This window comes from Clytia hemisphaerica, unplaced genomic scaffold, assembly GCF_902728285.1.
Source record: "Clytia hemisphaerica strain Z4C2 unplaced genomic scaffold, Clytia hemisphaerica genome assembly, whole genome shotgun sequence".
NCBI classification, from domain to species: domain Eukaryota; kingdom Metazoa; phylum Cnidaria; class Hydrozoa; order Leptothecata; family Clytiidae; genus Clytia; species Clytia hemisphaerica.
The window spans coordinates 585,900-608,905 of record NW_027104561.1 but is presented as its reverse complement, the minus strand read 5'-3'; the positions used below and the strand labels follow the sequence as shown (position 1 = coordinate 608,905).

Genomic DNA, 23,006 nt, shown 5'->3' with positions numbered 1-23,006 from the left:
GAGAATACTGAAAATCAACCATTTATCAATCTAGGTAAAATGATAAGTGGCAGAAGTGAGAAGACAGGAATGAAAAGGCCTGTAAAAACAGCTTCATCTGAGCCTGCCAATAAAATCATGAAGAAGTCAACAATTGATTTACCAGGAGCAGTGAAGCCTGGTCACTGGACACAAGGTTTAAAACAAGCTCTGCAAAATCCTAAAAACATCATCCTAGAAACTGAAAAATGCTCTGTAATTCATGATAAATATCCAAAAGCGAAAAAACATTTTTTGGTGATTGCAAAAGGTGATGTATCAAGTATGAAATCTCTGAATAGAAGCCATGTCCCACTGATAAATGAAATGATTAAAATCGGTCGACAATTGGAATCAACAGAATCAGACACTAATCCGTCCATCAGATTTCGAATGGGATTTCATGCAGTACCAAGCATGACACTCTTACATATGCATGTAATCAGTACAGACTTTGATTCACCATCGTTGAAAAATAAACGTCATTGGAACTCTTTCACCACTGATTTCTTTAGACCAGCAAATTCAATTTTGAGTGAATTATCAGAGAAAGGTTGCATAACTATTGATACCTTATATTACAAACAACTTTTAGAATCTAGTTTAAAGTGTCATATTTGCAATGCTGATTTGAGGAACATTCCAAGATTAAAAGAACATGTGAGAACTCATTTCTCCTAAGTTGAACGTTTTCTATATAANGACCTACCCCGGTGGAGGTCCTATAAATTAACCTTTGTCCGTTCGTCCGTTGTCGGTCGTTGTTAGTTATTAGATTCTCATGATTGGCCATTAGTTTTTTCTATTTTTTGCACAAAGATATAGCCTTAAACCCTCGAATGTGACGGAGCCCGATTTTCGAGAAAAAATTATGTTGGGTTAATTTGGGCCAAAATAGTCTAAAATTAGGGTTTTTGTGATTTTCTCGAGCTTTATCATTAGATTTTTTGATTTTTTGCATAAAGTAGGGTACCACCACATTCAAAAGTTGTGAAGCAGATTTAATAGAAAATTTTTTTGGCTCAAAAATGAATTTGTAGCTATAAATTGGGGGGGGGGGTGTACTAAACAAGCGTACGTACGCTGAAGGGGGGTACACATAAAGCGTACGAAAGCGTACAAGGGGAGGGGGATTTAAAAATTTTCCATTTTCGAGCGTACGGGCACTATGAAAGAAGGGGCAATCCTTTGTGATATCATATTTACCATTGCATGTAGGTATTTCATCAAAGATTGTATGTGTAGGCCCTCCCACAGTGGAATGGTCATCAGAACCTGGCGTGTGTATTTTACTGAGCGAGTTTAACGACGAATGCCAGACTGAAGGGAAAATTATGAAAGTGGATGGAAACGGTGATGCATCTTGTGTTTTTGGTGAGTGTTGTATTCACTTATCAAGGTCAAGTATTTTATTCGTGCAAGAAAACATGATTGAATTTTCCACATTCTAAGATTTGTAACGTGAGCATAATGAAAGTTCTTAGTTTTTGGACCTACCCCGGTGGAGGTCCTATAAATTAACCTTTGTCCGTTCGTCCGTTCGTCCGTTCGTTCGTTAGTTATTAGCTTTCCTCATGATTGGCTCATTAGTTTTTTCAGATTTTTTGCACAAAGATAGATAGCCTTAAACCCTCGAATGTGACGGAGCCCGATTTTCGAGAAAAAATTATGTTGGGTTAATTTGGGCCAAATATGTCTAAAATTAGGGTTTTTTGTGATTTTCTCGAGATTTTATCATTAGATTTTTTTGATTTTTTGCATAAAAGTAGGGTACCACCACATTCAAAAGTTGGCTGAAGCAGATTTTAATAGAAAAATTTTTTGGCTCAAAAAATGAATTTGTAGCTATAAGAATCACTATTCATAGATCAATGTTCTTAAAAACTAATTACGTATTTTTGATGAGAAAAAATGTTTATCATTTCAATAAGACCGACTGTGTGCGTTTTTGTAAATAAGAAAAAGAGAAAGTAAAATCTCCACCGGTACGACATATTTTCCATTCAATTAATATTAATATAAGACAAAAGGATGAATAGTCTCTATGGAGGAGAGAGGTTTCGCTTGCATATTTTTTTCAGTTTGTCTCCTGAAAATATTTGCTTGTGTTGTGCTTGTGTTATGTTATGACACTGAGACACGCGTTGTGGAAGAGAGATGTTTCTGGTGTTTTACTGTTATGAATTTTAAAAGTTTCTAATCAATCAGATCAACCATTGAAGACATTGAAAATAACAGAGTGATATTAAGTATTACTATCGGATCACTCATCGTCTCCTTAATATTTCATTACAATATAGTCTTTTTCAATCTTTATTTAGCATAAAAACCAAATAATATTAAACAACAAGAGAAAATATCAATACCACAATAGGCGATTTCATTAAAATTCCAGTGTCGCAAGAAAAATACAAACACAAACAAACAACTTTCCAATCAATTTGCTATTTGAAAAACTGCTGACATTCTTCAAAGAAGATTACCGTGGTGCAAAGCCTGTGCAAAGACAGAAGTCACCTGAAGAAGAAGGAGAAGGAGAAGAAGAGAAAGAAAAACAAATTTATTAGGAAATTTGATAGATATAATTTGTTGTTAAATATTGAAAAAAAATATTGAAAATAAAATAAAAAAGAAAAAGAAATCAAAAACAGAAAAAAAAAATAAAAAAAATAAAAAATAAAAAAAATAAAAAACATAAAAAAATAAATAAAAAAGCAAATAAAAGCAACATTTATATCTATCTTTTGTAATTAGTTTTTTACTGATTTATACCTGGTGTCACCTATAAAGCGGTGGAGAGGTTATTAAATCAGTTGCCAACCTTAGTGTTGGCTGTCATTACGCTCATTACGCTATTACAAAATTTGATATTACGAGACTTGAAATTACGAAATCTGAAATTATTACATCTAAAACTTTGTTTGAGTTCGATTTTTTGAAGATGGCTGACGAAAGATTTCAGAAAAGCCAAGGGAGACCAAAAGGAACATCAAAAAAGAAAAAGGGTTTTAAGAAACACCTAGAAAAGTGAAGCAAGTTGATGATTCGAATCTAGAACGTGTAAGTAGCTTGTTACCATTGAGAGGAAAATCACCTTTAGGGTTGAAAAATTTACAGCAAAATGTTTGCTTCTTTAATTCAGTCCTCCAAGTACTTTACTCAATCGATAGCTTTCGAGATTTGTCAATCATCTTGATACAACAACCCTGCTAAATTGAAAGTTAAAGAATTATTCTTAGTGATGGAAAATTCTGCTACCACAATCGAAACATATAAATTTATTTCATCAATCGAGTTACCAAATTATGACCCTGCCCTACGACAACAATTTGACGCTGAAGAATGTTTAATGCACATTGTGAATCTCATTTACCCTTTCAATGCTAATAATAACGTACCCGAAAATATTTTCCAAATATCATTTTTAGAATCTATATTATGTCAAACTTGCTTCAAAGCCTCTGAAAGATCCTTATACGATACCGTATGCCATATCGAATTCCCTAATCGTTTTAAAGAAAATTCAATCGAAGTAGAAATCTCTAGACGTATCAACAATCCAAATGGGGAATTTCTCGATGAGCTGTACGAATGTTCTACTTGCCCTGTTAGAACAAAAGCAACTAAAGCCAAAACTTTGTACAACATTTCAGATACTTTAATCATTCAATTACTCATTTTTGGTTACGACCGATTAACCAACACCTCTAGAAAGTTAGCTCCAAATTTAAGAATCGAAACGGACATTGAAAATGTACTTATAGGGAAACTTCATTTACAGGCCATTATTTATCACCATGGGAATACTGCAAATAGTGGTCACTACACTGCAGCTGTAAGATACGGAGAAATGTGGTATTCAGTTGACGATGAGCGTGTTGTGGCTATTGGAAATAATGTATTTAGATGTACGGTCAATGACCATATTGTTCCTTACTTATTGATCTATAGAAAAACAACCGAAATAATACCGATTACTCCTTCGAGTCAAGATTTTTTTATTGAACCAAATGTCAATTCTTCAAAAGATAATATCCCAACAGCAAATATAACCACACAATATGTAGCTGAAAACAACACTCCCGAAGTAAAAAATCAAAATTCTTTTTTCTCAAAAATTGATGATAATAATGAGTTGAATCCTGAAGTCATGATAAAGAGATCTCTTGTTTTAGAGCTAGAAAGACAAAGCAGAAAAACAACGATAAACCCGTCTGAGTCAATTTCCACCACACCTGTAAAAAGAAAACGTAAACTAACAGTTTCTTCGAATAAATCTGTCATGAAGAAAATGCGGTGTAATTTTGATAACACTCAAATTGATTCAGCCAGAAAATCTGCACGAAAAAAAATGCAAATTTGCGGGAAAATCAAAATGATTTAGAAAAGAAAGAAAGCCAAAAGTCTGCACAAATAAGAATGCGAAATTTGCGAGAAAATCAAAACGATTTCGAAAGAAAGAAAGCCAAAAATCTGCACAAAAAGAATGCAAATTTGAGGGAAAATCAAAATGATTTTGAAAGAGATGAAAGTCGAAAATCTGATAAATCAAAGAAAAGGCTTTTTCGAGAAAATCAAAATGATTTTGAAAAGAAAGATAGCCAAAAATCTGCACAAAAAGAATGCAAAATTTGAGGCAAAATCAAAATGATTTTGAAAGAGATGAAAGTCGAAAATCTGATAAATCAAAGAAAAGGCTTTTTCGAGAAAATCAAAATGATTTAAAAAAAAAAAGAAAACCAAAAATCTGCACGGAAAGAATGCAAAATTTGCGGGAGAATCAAAATGATTTTGAAAAAGAAAGTGTTAAAAAAATAATCGGATAAAAAAGGGGAAATTTCGACAGCTTAGCAAAATAGAGGAACAAAAAGAATTTGATAAAGTTCAAAGATCAAGCATGGTTGACCCTTCGATAACTTTAACCAAAGCTTTTGAAATCGTAAAGCAAAAATTTTAACAGCTACACAAAACGGCCCGACAAACAAATGTCACATATGTCTAAAATGGGAGTACAAGGGAAACGGCAAGCGGTTCCTCCATAAGAATATGAAGGCTTACCAATGTTTGAAGAATGTGATGCTGTCAACTTACATTGTGATTCAGAAGAAAAATACTGGATTTGCCACCCATGTGATAAAGCAATAAAAAAAGAAAAGTTACCAGTGCAGGCTCAAGCAAATAATTTGCAACGGTCTACAAGAATTCCTGAATTAGATGATTTGTGCCCCATAGAAATGATGCTTGTGTCGCAAATTATTCCCTTCATGTTTATTGTACCAAAACATAAAGGTGGGCAGCAAGGTCTCAAAGGACAGTGCGTAATGGTTCCGGCAAATCTAGACAAAATTCAAAAGATTTTACCAAGAGTTTGCAGTGAAGAATTTTTAATATCACTTGCTTTAAAGCGACGTCTTACAGATAAAAGCTATGTGAATAAACAAAATATCCGACCTGCATTTGTTACAAAAGCTTTAGAAAAGTTAGTTGAAATAAATAAATTTTATGAAAATGTTGTACCTAATGCGAGATGGGAAGATGAAAGTTTGAGAAGAGACCCTGAATTATGGTCACTACTTACTGATAAAAATGCACAACCTCAGCAAGATGATGAAAGTGATAGTGATGATAACATTGAAGGCAATGATAAAATCACGAAAAACAAATTAAAGATAACAATTCCTCCCAGCCAACTCTAATGTATGAAATGAAGGCGCAAATATTTCTTCAGAACAAGCTATTGAGATTGCTCATAAACAACCCACCCCTATATCATCTGATGAAATTGTCAATATTGCACCGTGCGAAAACGAATTGCCTGTGTCATTCTATTCTGAACCAGATTGGGAAGCATTAGCTTTTCCAGGGCATTATCCTGATGCTAAGAATTACTTCAATACGCCTAGAGATAGGAATATAACTCCAATAAAATATGTCCATGCCAGGCTGAAATCGTCAGATGATAGATTTGCTTCAGATCCTCAGTACATATTTCATTCTTTGCATTGGACGGAAAGCTCGAATGTTGCTAGTGCAATCAGTTTTTCACAGCAAAAACACTTTCAAAGTGATATTTCTGCAGGATCATTGACCAACCCTGATAACGTTAGACAAATGATAAATGATGACCAAATTTTCCAAAACTCATTCAAGAATATTAGAGGAACTCCACAGTGGTGCCATAACATGATGTTGGATGTTTTAGCTAAATGTCGTGTGTTTGGACCTAGCACATACTTTCTTACATGGAGTGCAGCATTATTTAAATGGACTAATATTATCAAAGTAGTCGCTACACAATACGGAGAAACTCTAACAGATGAAGAGGTGAATAATATGAGCTGGAGTGAAAAAGTTCAATATTTAAAAAGAAACCCTGTCACAGTAGCCAGACAAATCGATCACATTTTCAATAAAGTTTTTCCAAAAATGCTCATGAGCGGCTTGCATCCAATAGGACAGATTTTAAATTATGACGATAGAAGAGAATTTCAACATCGTACGGGGCTGGAACACGTCCATTCACAAGTCCATATTAAAGATGCGCCTAAAATCAATGAGAGAGACAGTAGCAAAGACAACGAGGTTATAGATTTCATTGACAAATATATCACGTGTCAGCTACCGGATAAAGAAAAATATCCTGAGCTCTATCATCTAGTTAACACAGTTCAAAAACATCATCACACATTTACTTGTAGAAAGAAAAGTGGATCAAGATGTAGGTTTAAAGCACCTTGGCCACCTTGTGAAGAAACTCGTATTATACGTGAAAATACATTGATAAAAATGAGTATAGACAAAGCAAAAGAATTTTAGATAAGGTACTTGACGAAATTAATAATTGCAGTACAGATCTTGAAAGTGTTTACTCTTGATGATTTATTATTATCTTGTGATCTTTCAAGAGATGAATATTTCTCTGCATTAGATATAGTTCAAAGAAAGCTGACTGTGATTTACAAAAGGAAACCTCATGAAACTAACATCGGCCCATACAATACTGTCATAATTAGCCTTTTACAATCAAACATGAACATTCAGTACGTTACAAATATGTATGCGGTGTTAGCGTATATTACTTCTTACATGTGTAAACCAGAAAGAAATATGAGTGAACTTATGAAAAAGGCACACAAAGAGGCATCTGGAAAAGCTGTAAAAGATAAATTGCGTGCTATAGGAAATGTGTTTTTGACTAAACGTGAAGTATCGACTCATGAAGCGATAAAAAGGACTCTGTCTTTAAAGATGCGAACCTCGAATATTGATGTTGAATATATTCCATCAGGACCAAAAGAAAAGCGATTAAGGATGTTAAAAAATCCATCTGAGCTAGCTAAACTCGATCCAGAGTCCAAAATGTTTACAAAAAGAATTTAATTGACAAGTATGCTAATCGTCCTAATAACTTAAGAGACATGTGCTATGCTGACTTTGCTTCCACGTATACTTATCCAAAGAAAAACGAAAATGAAGAAGAAGATGAAGTAAATGAATCTGACAATGAAACAGAAACTATCGAGATTAATGCTGAATTATCCAAAACAATTACATTGAAAAATGGCATGGGGAAAATGAGAAAAAGAAGCCGCGCGTGTGTAATCCGATATCATAAAGTTAGTAAACTTCAAGATAGAAATAATTACTACCTTGTACTTCTCCAATTATACATGCCTTGGGAAAATGAAGATACCATTAAAGGAGATTGTGCAACATTTGAAGAAAAATTCTTTGAAGTTGAAGAGGTGATTATGCCAAACATTTTAAAACATGATTCTAATTTTAACCAACCAAATGAAATAGACCTGGACGAAATACCCGTTTATGATAACTCTGACTCAGAAAGTAGCAGTGAAGATGAACAAGGCAACGATTATGGTGTATTTCATCCAGATTTGATAGACTTTGATCAAGACAAGGAATCTAATGATGAATCGAATGAGAACCCCTTGATACCTTTTACTGTGACAAATCAAAATCCTGCTATGCCGCGTGATTTATTTTACAATATGTGTTCTAATTTTAACGAAAAACAGAAAAACTTTTTTAATTACATATTTAAATATGTCGTGACTCTTAAATTAGCTGAGAAAAACAATTCCCTTGAAAAACCAAACCCATTTAGAATTCTATTAAATGGTGGTGCAGGTGTTGGAAAAAGTTTCTTAGTAAAAGCTTTGACTGAACAGTTGAGAAAGATCTTGAAAGAGCCTGGTCAAAATTGTGACACACAACCATCTGTTCTTGTAACTGCATCAACTGGTAAAGCAGCAGCAAGCATTGACGGAACCACCTTGCACTCAGTGTTAAACCACCGATATATGGAAAGGGGACATACGTTATTAATAAATCACTCAGCAATTCAAATATGCAAAATCTGAGAGTAAAATTTAAATACTTAAGGATTCTTATAATTGACGAAATCTCTATGATTGGTGACAAAAGTTTTGATGATTTGAATTTAAGATTGCAAAATATCAAAGAAAATAAAGATTCGTTTGGTGGCATTTCCTTGTTATTGATTGGAGACTTTTTTCAGTTGACACCTGTTGGTCAAAACTCAATATACGACCCAAAAGGTTTAAGATTCGCATGGGACGAATTCCAACTTTACGAGTTAGAGGAAATAGTTAGACAAAGTGGAGATTCCGAATTCGCTGAATTACTTAATAGGCTTCGTGAAGGTAACCATACGTCAGCTGATATCGAAAAAATTTCATCTTTCGAACAAACTGATACAACTGAATGGCCTGAGAATTTCATGAAAATGTACATAACTAACCGACTAAAAGATCAGCAAAATTCTCTTTGCTTGAGACAATGTAAAGAATGGGGTAATAAACATACCTCTTTAGCAAAGATGAGTCAAGAACTAAAGTTAGCTTAAAGAAAGATATGCCAATCAATGAGACTGCAGGGCTACCAAAGGAATTGACGATATGTGTTGGAGCTAGAGTCATGCTCACAATCAACAAAGATGTTGAAGATAAATTGATTAATGGCTCAACCGGGATAGTTCGATACATTCAAGGGCTTAGAAACAACAAACCCTCAGGTATGATATTGGTTCAATTTGACAATCCCTCATCTGGTAACAAACTGAAAGACTCGAGATTAAAATATGAATACAAATCATGCGTTCCTATTTACCCAGAAACAAAAACTTTTAAATTCAATGACATTGAAATTACAAGAAAACAGTTCCCATTGATTGTTGCATTTGCTACTACGATTCACAAAGCACAAGGTAGTACATTGGAATACGCTAGTGGGAATTTAGATCAATCAACTAGAAGTGGGAAAGGGTTAACACCAGTTGGACCAGGGCTTCTATACACGCTACTTTCTCGTGCCACATCTAGTAACAATATACATTTATTGAATTTCAAGCCTGATAAACATATTGTTGTAAATAATAAGGCCCTAAAACAATGGAGGAAATGAGATCGAATAAGGCTTTATTGTTAACTCATCCGTTGGAAAGAATGCACGGTCCAAACTTGTGTCTTTTCAATATTAGATCATGGAATATGCATATTGAGCATTTCCTATCTCAAGAAATTTACACCTCTACATGCTGCTTGCTATGTTTTACAGAAACTGGTAGAAATACTGCCAAAAGGGTAGAGGATAATCCAAACTTATCTACTTGGAAAACATTACACAAACAAACTGAACATGGACTAGCAATAACTTATGATACGAATCATGTTCAAATAATTCAGTTATTAAATACAGTTAGTAACATAGAATTACTTCCGTCTTTGGTCATGGTCAATGGTGAATATATTTTACTCGTTTTAATTTACAGACCTCCGGCAAGTTCAATTCCTTTGTTTATACAGTCGCTGCAAATCGAACTCGATCAAATTGGACAGCAAATTGACGTTGCCACATACTCGACAGTAATTCTTGGTGATTTCAACTTGCCTGATAACAGAAATGATCTGAATGAATTATTACCACCGCATATCTTTCACCAGCGTTGTCAATATCCCACTCATATCGATGGAAATATTTTAGATCTCATCTTCCAAAATAATTGCTCCGATGCAGCAGGGTGGATGCCATCTCCTTTCAGTGATCACTTTGCTATTTTTGTTAACCTCATTCCATACTCTTAGAATTTTCATAATTGATAATTAAAAATTCGGTAATTCATCTGTATATTTTAATGTATATTTTGTTTAAATGTAAAATGTATATATAGGACTTTGTAAATAAATAGAATTGAGTTTGTAATTTTATTGCTCCCCCCTTCCCCATCCCCAACTCCGCCACATGAATCGCAATCTATGATGAAATGAAAACTGAAAAATGTAATCAAGTTTATTCTTACTTCAGTTTTAATTTATTTCTGAACGATTGTTTACAGTGTCAGTATTTTTTTGCTTTTAATAAACACTGTTTGTCTCTTTCAAGATTTTATGCTCTGTGGATTTATACCTTTCATGTTTTAAAGAATTTATTGCTGCCTTAAATTTTCATTCTTTCATTATAATGTTCATAGTTAAATGTACATGTTTTACCAGGTAGGTCCATAAAAGTATCGCTTGTTGCTTTAACGCTTGTAGGCCTTTTTTTCAATAGCATACCACAGTGATTCTAAAAATAGACATCAAAATTACTGTTTTTTGTTAATCCCATTATGCTTTGCATTAATTGCTTTTACAAGTCAATTACATTTATTGATAATACAAAAGTAGCTTAGCAAGATAGACAAAGTAGAAATAAACAAAAAAAGTAAAAGTTTATGCGTAGCTAGCTGGGGATTCTATAAGGCCGGAACACCGGATTCTTCCAGTCGTTTATACAATTTACCTTATCGGCCTCTTTTACGCCGGCCCTTATTGGCGTTATTTCTGGGCTCGTGGCTTAATAAGGGCCGGTGATAGAAGGGCCGGCGTAAAAAGGGCCAAAATTTTGCAATTTTTACCTAAAAGCGGCGTTAATTTTTGTTCATTTTTTCTCAATTTAAAGGATTTTAGGCATGATTAAACAATGAAAACTATCATCGAAAATCAATAATTTTCAATGGAATTTTCAAAAGTTTAATACTGAAAGATGACATTTTATTTTAAATTTTAGTTAATACTTACTGTTTTGAAGCCTGAATATGGATTTTTATAAGTTTTATTGGTGTTATTTATGGCCCTAATTGGTGTAATCCAAAAATTAGACTGTTGCGGAATAAGGGCCGACGTAAAAGGGGCCGGCGTTAAATTAGGGCCGGCGTAAAAAGGGCCGATAAGGTAAATCCCGTAACAATAATTGTATTATCGTATAACGCCTATATCACTGTATTACACGCATTACAATCGACTCCAGTCTAATACAAAAGTAATAAGTTGCACGCATTACGATGAAAATCAAGATGAAAAGGATTGTGGAATTGAATTTCGGTCAAATTTTGAAAGTAATAATTATGACGTTTGCATAGTGGTGCGCTATTGGGCGAGGCAGGCTCAATAAAAGAATTCTCGATCGAGACAACTATAAATGATGACTCAATCACTCAAACGGTCTTTTGGTCCTTTATGAAAGTTTCTTTTTTCTCTCTACAGTATATCTCAAAATCTCCGAGTAAAGTTTAAAGCTCCCCTTTGTCTATAGGCTGCACGCATCCCATCTGATATGTTTTGATATAGACAAGGGGATGCGTATCGTGTATAAATTTCCTGTCCGAGAGCTACCCCAAATTTGGGATAACCTGATTCATTTTATTAAAAGGTTTCAGAATGATTGTATCAACCCCTAGCCATTCAAAATATTAATTAGAGTTTAATGAAAAGATCTTTTATACAAAACTTACTAATAAAGCTAACCAATTTCTAAATCTCAAAAACATAAAGACGGGACAGAAATTTTAAACACGATACGCATCCCCTACATCAAAACATAGCAGAGGGGACGCGTGCAGTCTATTTCGACAACTTAATATAACAACTACGATCAATGACATTTCTCATTTCATTTCCAGAGACGACCGTCGTGCCCACTAAATCGTCGTTGAAGAAAACGGAGAAACCGTTGACCATCGTTACATCGACAGCCGGTGGTCTTCTTTTGCTTCTTCTCCTCGTCATCGCTATTGTCGCATGCCAACGCCGACGTATCGCTCGTCTCCAACGAGAACACTCTGGTCGCCATCGACTAAACACCGACGATGATCGTTTGTCGTTTGTTTACTATTCGAACGATGTCCACGTCGTATTGCCGTCGTATGACGAAGCTATGCAGGCCAGGCGCATCAATAATCCGCCCCCTTACGCCCCTGACGAAGTCGAATTAAGCACAGCTGCAGCAAATGCGATCACAAGACCTACAGGTAGTCTTGATTTTAAAATTTGATTTTTTCAGTTAAGAATGGTTTCGCCTTTTCATTTTAAAGAAAATTGAAACATTACATTTAAAATGCGCGACGTTTTGTTTTGTCTTTGACGTTCTTTGTCTGATTTCAACAAATTTGTTTTGCCTTTTTGAAGGTTTTCCTATACTCTAACACCTGTAAATTATTATTCTTCCACTCACAGGCACTGCACCAATATCAGGTGGCAGCGGAGGGAGCACACCAGCTAATATTTACGAAACCATCGATGAAATAAGAACAACAGTTAATGCGGTCCATGCTTCTTTAGCATCCGGCACCAGTCAACCGGCCACAACGGCTGAAAACAGCCAAGAACAAGCAATCGATACGGATGAATCTGTCCCAATGGTACCACCGCGTGCTCTACCTGCAGAACCAACTTCGAATGACGATGCTCCTCCACCACCGACGCGATTTGGTATTTATGACGGACCTTCTGAAGAACCGATTTATGCTTCAGTTCAGAGAATTCTCTCGCACTCTCTAGTAATCGCCGCCAATGGCGGTAGTGGTGGAAACAATAATGAACAGGCTCAGAACGGAGATTTGTCTTCCAATAACGATACCAAAGCTACCGGCGATTCAGAATCTCCTCTTTATGATGACGCGACTAATGACGAACCAGAGTCGGACAATGTGAGCGCTTCTTCTTTGAGTTTTGATGAGGAAGTCGATGGTGACACAGAGCCACTCTTGTGAAAAAACTTTGTTGCTCCATTTACTCTTGTTTAGGCAGTCTACTCCCTGGGCTACATTTCCGGGTTTGTAATATCAATTCAATGCCTTTATTTGATGTTTGTCGACATTCTGCCGTCTATTACACTCATTTCGTTTTATAAGCATACGGTAAATTTCGGCTGAAGCTCACTATGCTTAAGTAAAGCTCAATTTTGAGCCTCGACTATGCTTAACCCTATGCTTGGTAAAAAAATTATAAAGGGGGGTAAAAAATTTCGCGCATTTTCCCCTATCTTCAATCTTGAGAGAAATGAAGACATTCTATTGTTTTCGAATGTTGTTGTTATTATAAGTTGTGTTATTTATAAGAGATTAAACAAAAATAAAATCACCAATTTTGTTTGTAATTCTCTTCTTCATTCTTCTGTTATTTTCTGAAGTTTTGGAAATTATGATTCTAAAAATTTCTTTGGCTGAGCCTCAAGGTATGCTTAGCATATGCTTAATTTTTCTGGAAATTTGAGCTTCAGTATGCTTATAAACGTTATGCTTATAAAACGAAATGAGTGTATTACATCGAACAGAGGTAAGGGAGAAATCGACTGTCTAATCAAAGAGTTTTAATTTTTGATGCATACGAGATTATCTTATCACACGAACTAGGAAAGTATTTAATGACTATGAAATTAACACGATTGACTTGTTGTTAGCTACGGCGTGTCGAAATTAAGGAGGCTTTTATTAGAACGAAACCTTTCCATTCGTGTTGTTGCACGCCTTATATTCGTATAAATAAGATATGTTTTGTTCACATTTGGTCACTAACAATGCTTATGTAATGGATATTCAGTTTTTGATTTTGTTTTTTCATGTAATTTTGATACAAAGATATTTTCTACTTTTTTGTTTGTAAATAGTAATACTTTAGGATTTCAATAAATCTGTTTATACTCTGGGATTATAATGGTATTTTTTAAAGGCCAAGCCTAGATACACGCATACTTTCAATCGCTTTGCTATTACCAAAAATTGTCTTCTATGCGAGCTTTGGTTTCCAAATTATTTAGAGCTTATATTATATTTTGTAAAATAGTAATTTTTTTTAGAACAAACGATTCACTTGTAAATTTATTTGTTACTTTCTTGTGATTGAAAAAAACAACAAAGAAAATCTCTCACTTTAATCAAAGAAATGCAATCAACTCTTTTTGACCTCTGAAGTCTGAGTTCGCACCATCGAATTTTTTCAACACCCATGCAGAATTGTGAGGCCGTGAAAATAGATACATCTTTTTCTATTGTTGGGAGGAGACGTTGACAGGTTTTAGATTGCATGAATATAAGAGTGTAGGTAGGACGTAAAATTCCCCTATATCTTTTCGCTCGGCTCTAAAAAAAGAGACCTATTTTTAATGCCCCGAGAAACTCTTTATAGTCTAAAACAACAAGCTAATAAAGTAACATTGACGACGTGGGTGTTACTAATGTATTAATTGTTGTCCAGATATTTCAAAGTTTGAATTTTCTCAATATTTTCTAATTAAGCTATTAATATCCTACCAAGGATATAAATATAACTTGCCTGACTAGGCAAACGGGTAATAAACAGTCAGATCCAAATTAGACTCGAATTCATAGCCTAGTTTGGAAATCAGAAAGGAAAATCACGTCATTTTTGATTGAAGAAGATCAGCTTGCTGAATTAAAAAAAAACTTTATTTCGTAAAATATGGCCTAATTAGGCAATGGATGGTCAAATTAGGTTTCCTTTTTTTAAACAGTTTTATATTATTTAACTCCGCTCTAAAATAATTTTTATCTAAAACTCGATTTCCGAAATACAGATACCCAAATAATTTTGGGTATTTTTTCTTGTTTTGACTAATTTTTCAGCAAATTTGATTTTTTCATTTTCATGTATGAATTCCGAAAAAGGGGGATAAAAACCTTGCGTACTTTGTCACTAAGCCTAATCCTGGCCTAATTAGGCTAACATCCCAAATTGGCTACCTTAAAGGAAGAAATTTTGGCGGGAATTTAATTTGGCGGATGGACGAAAAAACTAAATTTGGCGGGAATTTAATTTGGCGGTCGCTTAAAAATTTAACCTTAAGATGGCGTCAAAACAGCGAAGAAATAGTAAAAACACCTTAAAAGAGATCATATTTTCAAAATGTTTAATTTGGCGGGAATTTAATTTGGCGGATGGCGGAAAAAAGAAATTTTGGCGGGAACTTAATTTGGCGGATTTCAGTCAAATCCGCCAAATCCGCCAAATTTTCTTCCCGCTAAAATTTCTTCCTTTAAGGTATCATCATAGTCCGCAACCTCGTTCCCTGCGTATCATCCGCTTTTTTATGCTTTAACGATTATGGCGCTAGATAGAATAGATATTCTCCCGGGGGGGGGGGGGTACTAGGGTTTCGAGCTGACAGGGGGTGCCACCCGACATTCGAACTTTGGACCCTTCCGGGACTAAAAAGGAGAAAACAAAGAAAAATTCTGGGAATTTTACGAACCTTAGTGAGACAAATTTGACCAATTTTCGATCTTTCAGGGGGTAAAAAGTTATTTTTCCGACCCTAAGCGGGACTTTGGAAGTCCAAAAAAAGTACCCTTAAGGGCGGCACATGCCGTACCATACATTTGCCTAAGTACCCCCCCCCCGGATATTATCTGGCGTTCATCAGTACTAGTGTAATTTTTGCAAATGATGATAAAAACTGATAAAAACGAGCAAAGAAAGATCGGTGCCGTAAAACTGGTAAAAGCGGTAATTTTTTCGCAAGCGTCAGCACTTTCAGATCTAAACAGGCTACCCTATGCTGTGAAAGAACGTTTCCATCCAAGTGACAAACTCCAAAACTCCAAACTTTTGCATCCAACAGTCCAATGTTATGTCTTAGTCTTACATTGTCATTATCGTCTGAATATGGCTCCAAAGTATCTTTGCAAGAGCCTTGCAAAGCTCTGAACAGGTTATTTTCATATATATTTTTTGGGTACCTAACCTATTCCTAAATAGACCTTTTCGCCTTTCCATCCGCCATATTGAAATTCCCTTAGAAAGTATGCAAAACATATGCAAAAAGAAAGTATTAATATAAAACTTACATGCGTAAAATTGGCATTATATTAAAGTGTAATCTTTTAGAAGAAAGATTAAATTTGCTTCTCTTGAAAACTAAAGATAATTAAATACACCGTTTAGGAGTCTCGCTATCTTCACGGTACTCCATTGTAGAGGCCGGTGAAAATGGTAGGTAAAAATGCGCACTTTAGTACTGTGAAAGGTTAGAGGAATGTAAACATTGTGAATTTTTTTCTCTCCTTTAAAGAGAATGATTTAGATATTTGAACATGATATCAATGATAATTTTATAAGTCTCTCCTGAAAATTTCACAAAAATTCATCAAGAGGAAAAGAAGTTATGATTAAAAGGAGTTCTTTACCTACCGTTTTTCTGCTATGTTTCCTTATGAGAACTAGATGTTTACCTACCGTTTTTTTACAGAGGAGAGTGAATTTTCCGTGGTCGCTAAAATCAAAACAATGGAAAATTGGATTGACAGTGCGTCGCAAACAGCCATATAAACAAAACTCAACATTCTCACAAAAGTTGTCTTTTTGATTTCCCAAACATTCGTCTCAAGCGTTCCCTTCCACAATAATTTATGTAATTGCAATTGCGGTCAGTCCACAGTCGGCTTCAACATATACACGTGTTTTTATTTACGTGACCGAAGTGCCTACTAAAACAATCCGGGGGTAAATAGCGAAGCAACACAGCAGATTATTCGTAAGTATCTTTTGGCATTGACAATCAAATACAATATATTATACTATATTTCCTTAATTCAAAACTCAAAAATTCATTTTTCATTCGCGAAAAATAAAAATAAAAGAATAATGAATTAATATTACATACTAAGACGCCCCCGTCTTTTACTCTCATTTAATTTCCAATCTCGGCACGTGCAAAACGCCCGTCCGCCCAATATCCACCCAATCAGCTTAAATTCACTTTAATTGTCCTTTGACATTCAAAAAATAGTATTTAAAAATTATGAATTTATAATAATTACAAAAAACAAAAAGTTTGATACTTCATTAGTGAAATATTCAATAAATTCCTGGTTTCAATTTTCAGTGGGCGTTTTTCTAGGACTTCGTTTATCGCGCAATTTTTGCGTCACACAAACTTTCTCGGCCGCTCGTAATAATTATACATTGCCAAATTTGGTTCTCCATTGTCGAGTCAGGATCGATGGTGACGTCACCTAAGCATAAAAAAGAAAGGATTTCGTCAGTTTTATGCATATATTAATTTGCGAGATATTCTATTCGCCGCGCGAGCGCACTTTTCGTAGACTAGTCGGAGTACTTTCTTTTACTCGCGGGATTGATGGTAACTTTTCATCTTCGTTATTTTTAAAATGAAGCACAACCGAAAAAAAACGAAACTTCAGAAAGTTGCGTATTTCCAGTGAGTAAACGACTCTGATAATTAACAAAATTGATGATGATGATTTTTTTTCGGTCAGGCCAATGTCTCGTATTGGGGGTTCTAGTCTTGAGCCCAAAGCCTACGCAGGATTGCAGCGTTTGGGTAAACGAGACAAAACTCTAAAAAAGCTGGTGTTTTGGCGCGCTTCTGTGCTCTCGAAATATCGCGGTTTGAGACGCACTGATTGACGCGTGCGCAGTCGACACTCCTAAACGGTGTATTCGCTCATCTCTTAGAACAAGCACTTCAAAAATCCATAACATTAGACATAAACTCATACTTCTACTGAAAAATCACCAACGAAGTTAAAAAATGATCCTTATTCGGCTGACGGTAAATTATTCTCCTGGGGGAATAGAGCCGCCTAATGATCAAATCAAAACATTGATAATGTGTGACGTCACAATTGTTGCTTTCAGTTTGCGTGTTTTGAAAGTTTGATGTGTGTTACTCCGTCTTCGTGGAGTTTCTTAATGACATGAAAACAGAATATGCTATGTCTTTAAGAACAAATTTCTAAAAGGCTTTTGTTGTTCTGTAAATATTTCTATTTGGATTATATATGACCAGACGGTGTCAATCGAACGAATCGAACGCCGAATCAATCGAATGCAATTGAACGCAATCGAATAATTGCAATTCGATTGTCGAACGCAATCGAATCGCAATCGAATATTACCCAGGATTTACTGTTCGATTGCTTCGATTACGTACGATTGTATTCTATGGCGCGCCAAAGGGCTTTTTAATACTAACTTTTTTTTATAATATCAACTTTCTTTTATAATACTAAATTTTTTTTATAATACCAACTTTCACTTTTGTAATACCAACTTTCATTTTTATAATATCAACTTTTTTTTATAATAGCAACTTTCATTTTTATAATATCAACTTTTTTTTATAATACCAAATTTTTATTATAATACCAACTTTCATTTTTATAATATCAGATTTTTTTTTAAATAGCAACTTTTTTTTATAATACCAACTTTTTTTATAATATCAACTTTTTTTTTATAACACTAACTTTCATTTTTATGATATAAATTTTTTTGGTCTCGCTTAGTCAATTTTCTTTTTTCACCATGTAGACGGACCTTTACGGTTCTTCACTGGAAAATCTTTTTTGTTTACATGTGGAGTCTTTTACTACTTAATACGTACAAATTTTCGCCCTTTTTGCGAAAGTAAATGTCTTAAATTTCGCGTTAAAATAATAGGTCGATAGGTGAATCGATCGTTAAAGGTTTTGTTTCCAGCTGTTGGTAGCGTTTTGATCATGTATCATGTATGTATCAGATTTAAAAGTTTATTCCCCAAGTCAGCATTTTTAGGCCAAATACTGACAGTAAATACCCGTCCAAAACTAAGTCCTAATAATAATTACCATCCCAAGAAGGGAATTGGTCTAAAAGTATACTCTAGTCTAACATTTCGATGGCTGGCTGGCGTATTGGCGTATCGAGCCTAGTGTAATCTAGACTAGAGTCTACTTTTGGATTAACTTTGCATTTTGATGATTTCAATGACGCTGAGTTCAGTAAAGACTAGAAGGCACTTTCGATTTCAAGCGCAACTTTTTATCGTCTCCATGGAAACTTCGAAAATCTTTAAATTTTTTCAAAACTTTGGACCAATAATAAGTCGTCATCAGCGCGCAGTGGTCCTGATTACCCATTACGCTTTGCATCGCGCTAAGACTCTTTCTACACTTGATCGATTATACACGCATAGTAAGCGAAACAAAAATTGGTGTTATGAAAAAACTTCGAACTAAAAAAAAAGTTGGTACTATAAAAAAAAAAGTTGGTATTATAATAAAAAAAGTTGGTATTATAAAAAAAAGTTGGTATTATAAAAAAAAGTTGATATTATAAAAAAAGTTGGTATTATAAAAAAAAGTTGGTATTATAAAAAAAAGTTGGTATTAAAAAGCCTTTTGGCGCGCCATAGTATTCGATTACGTTCGATTGATTCAATTGTGTGTTAGATTTTATTCGCTTTAGTACAGTATGGTACTTAAGCACTCAGCCGCCCACGCTAAAAAGCTCTAACAGAGTGATCCAATTTGATTTAATCGCAATCAAACTCATCGAACATAGCTAATCGTAATCGAACATTAATCCAATGTAATTGACAATCAATCGAACCAATCGAACATTGTCAACTATCAATATCGAAAATTACTCGAACGCAATCGAATATTACCCAGGAATCGGCCGTTCGATTAAGATTCGATTACGTTCGATAATCGAATCGCAATTATTCGATCGCGTTCGATTACGTTCGATTGGTTCGATTGCGATTTTTGTTCGAAGTTGTTCGATTGACACCGTCTGGATATGAAATTCCATCTTTTATTGTTCTATAATGATTATAATATTTATTTATAAGACGCTTTGTTGTCTTTTTAAAATCTTTGTGTAAACTTGCATATGTTTTGCATACTTTCCAACTAAATACAACTTGATACAACCGCGGCTTTTCGTTCCTGTATTTTTGCATCTATGGTTTTCCACTCATTGTAGATTTTTTTCAATCACAGTTTTTTTTTGTATAAACCCAGAGTAAGATTAGGCTACAAACTATCACATGCTGCTTTATTTGAAAATACAGGCATTCTGGAATTTTGAAAAATAGAAGAAATTGCAATTTTTGACCACAACAAGATTGCAGATTTTTTCATCTAAAAGTAGGGTGGTCAGAGGAAATTTCAAACTTACTTGCAGAATACCAAACCAAGTTTAATGGAAAGCCATAACCATCAGAAGAAAAATGAGGGGTCATTTACCTTCCAATTCTTTAAAGTTCAAAAGATATTCCATTTTGAAGTTCAATTTTTCAAGCATTTTCGTGCACGCATCGCCAGCTATTTTGTACCTTCATTACGGCACCAAAAGCGAAAGCGTTTCATGAAAAATTCCGCGCGGGAGGTTTGGTGCGAGTTTTATTTTCCGTAGATGTAGCTGAAATGGGGGTAATTACAACATAATCTTTCCCTGCCTTAGCGCTTGCCACCGGGCGGAAACAGCCTGATTCTTACTTTTTTCACATTGGAAAGAAAAAAGATTGTTCTTTCTAAAAAATTCAGGTTCGATAAAAAAATTTGATTTTTTCAATGAAAAAAACGCATTTTAAGTACATAATTTGACTTCCTGAAAAATATACGTTGCTCCAACCAACGAACGTGGTACGTCTCAAGAGCTAGACTATTGCGGGGAAGGATGCAAAGAATTCCAGGTCGATAGCTGTTTCGGGTGGCTAGCGCTTTGGATTTTAGAACCCCCGGATAAAAAATTTTTGAATTTTTTTGAAAAAACTCACCTGCTAGTACTCATTTTCAAATTCTGAAGGAAAATGAAGACATGATGTGCTGATTTTTTCGGGCCCGGGCCATGTTCGGGCAAACATGTTCGGGCAAACATGTTCGGACCATGTTCAGACCATGTTCGGACCATGTTTCTATGATCCTATGTGTAATTCCAGGACTTCATGTTTTATATATTTTAATCTATTGTTTAGCAATTGATGTTGAAAATCTTCATTGATATCATTAAAGGGACCCCTCGCTTAAAAATGATAGCAAGACACTCACTTCATAATCATATGAAACACAACTAGCATGCAAAACTCTTTCTTCGCTCCATAATTACAAATTATAAGTTTTGATGTTCACTCAACTTTCAGAAATTTCAACTGGGTTCTGAAGGCCTTCAAATTTTCTTCCGCTCTTGTCGCACCAAGTTGTCGACACAAATGCGCCAGAAAATTACAGTACGAGTGTAAAGGCCAGCTCTGGTTCGAACAGTCTAGAATCCGCGCTCTTCTCCTAAGAAAAACCCTTTGCTTGGCACAAGTGTTACGCGTAAGCCAAATCGCGTATTACAAACAACCTCTAAATTGACAAGTACAGGAGAAAAAAAATGGTGAAATTCAAAATGGCGGCCAAGCCCACGCTGATAACTATCAAAAATCTTTGTTTTTCAATCAGCTATTGCAGCTCAATAAATCAATGAAATAATTTGAAATAAAAAGTAAACAAACCTTGAACCTTTGATGAATCCAAATAGATAAAAGTATTCATCTAAAGTGAAGATTACATTTCAAAATAAAACGATTTCCAAACCAACCTAAAGTTAGTGTCTGCCAACTAAAAATTTCTCTGGGGGGTCACTGGCAAGGAGTTACGACTTCAGACTTCAGATTCCAATTCTTGTATAGGCTGCAACTACACTGCCAAATGATCGTATTACAAAGATTTCCCAATGGGTCCATAAGTTGAGAAAATGATATTATCATCTAGCACGGGGGTTTTGTTTTTAAAAACAAACTTCAAAATAAAATTGTTAATGAACTTCTTACTTAAAATATCACTTACTTACATAATTTATTTATGATATAGCACCCCTTTCTTAAATAAATGGACTCTTTTAAAGTCTTTTATGTTTGCCGCAAGAAGGGAGAAAAATTTAATTTGACCCCCAGTTTTTTCTCTCTTTTTCTGGCTAGTTCCCGTGTAGACACAACTTTAATCCGGGGAAATGAAGCGTTAGTGGGGCAAATTGTTTCGCTGCTATTTTTCACATCTTTGCCCCAAGTGCCACCAGGTTCCAAATTGTTTCTACAAAATGTGTCTAAAAGTGGCAAAAGTGCTTACATTTTTTGCCACCTAATTCCAAATGATCGTTTGTGTCCTTTGTGTTAAAAGTGGTAAATTCTCACTCTCCACCAAGCAAAAAACAAATTTGATTTGTTTCGCGCAGTTTGTGTGAAAAGTGGTAAACAAAATGGCAGCTTTCGAATGCATAAATTTGATTTTAATTTTGCATTAATTATCCGTCGCTATGTAACTAGAGAATAAATTTATTCAAAGATGGCAGAAGGCATAATTTATGTTGTACTGATTGAAAATGTAATATAAAGACCTAGAATAAGGCTCTGTTGCCGTCGGAATTTTACCTAGAAGGACCACTGTTTCGGGCCCGTATTAGAAGGAACATGGTCTCGTTTTTACACATTGCCTGACACAAGTTAGCTGAAGGAGCCACTTTTCGCACTTTTTAAAAATGTTTCAACATGATGGTGGCAGAAGTGGGAACAAGGGCAAAAGTGGCAAAAGTGTAAGCGAAACAATTTGCCCCAGTTTAGGTATAAACTTATTTCTTTTTTTATGATTTTTGTTGGCAAAAACGTTTAGAACATCCCACCGTTCTGCTCTCGCTATAATATAGCGAGTTGAACCTGATTGGTTGAAAAAAACTGTGAAATATTTGTAATAATTATCGGAGCCGCGAACTCACTCACTAAACAATTATGCGCAATTATATCATTTAGCCGCGGCTTTTTTATTTTAGAAAGAGTAACAACGGTAAACGTATGAAAATCAAAACATTCAAATCAAATCCTTGATTCAATAAGTAGACCTTTCT

The 23,006-nt window shown here is 34.8% G+C and overlaps 2 protein-coding genes across 2 annotated transcripts; both read left to right on the top strand.

The window, feature by feature from the left end:
• LOC136823268 (aprataxin-like) lies at positions 1–713 on the top strand. The gene has a single exon (XM_067079449.1). The coding sequence runs from the start codon at positions 40–42 to the stop codon at positions 697–699; it is 660 nt and encodes a 219-aa protein (XP_066935550.1). The 5' UTR covers positions 1–39; the 3' UTR covers positions 700–713.
• Positions 714–1,206: 493 nt separating this feature from the next.
• Positions 1,207–13,205, top strand: LOC136823267 (uncharacterized). Its single transcript, XM_067079448.1, has 3 exons — positions 1,207–1,392; positions 11,999–12,346; positions 12,552–13,205. The coding sequence occupies exons 1-3, from the start codon at positions 1,353–1,355 to the stop codon at positions 13,085–13,087; spliced, it is 924 nt and encodes a 307-aa protein (XP_066935549.1). The 5' UTR covers positions 1,207–1,352; the 3' UTR covers positions 13,088–13,205.
• The last annotated feature ends 9,801 nt before the right edge of the window (positions 13,206–23,006 follow it).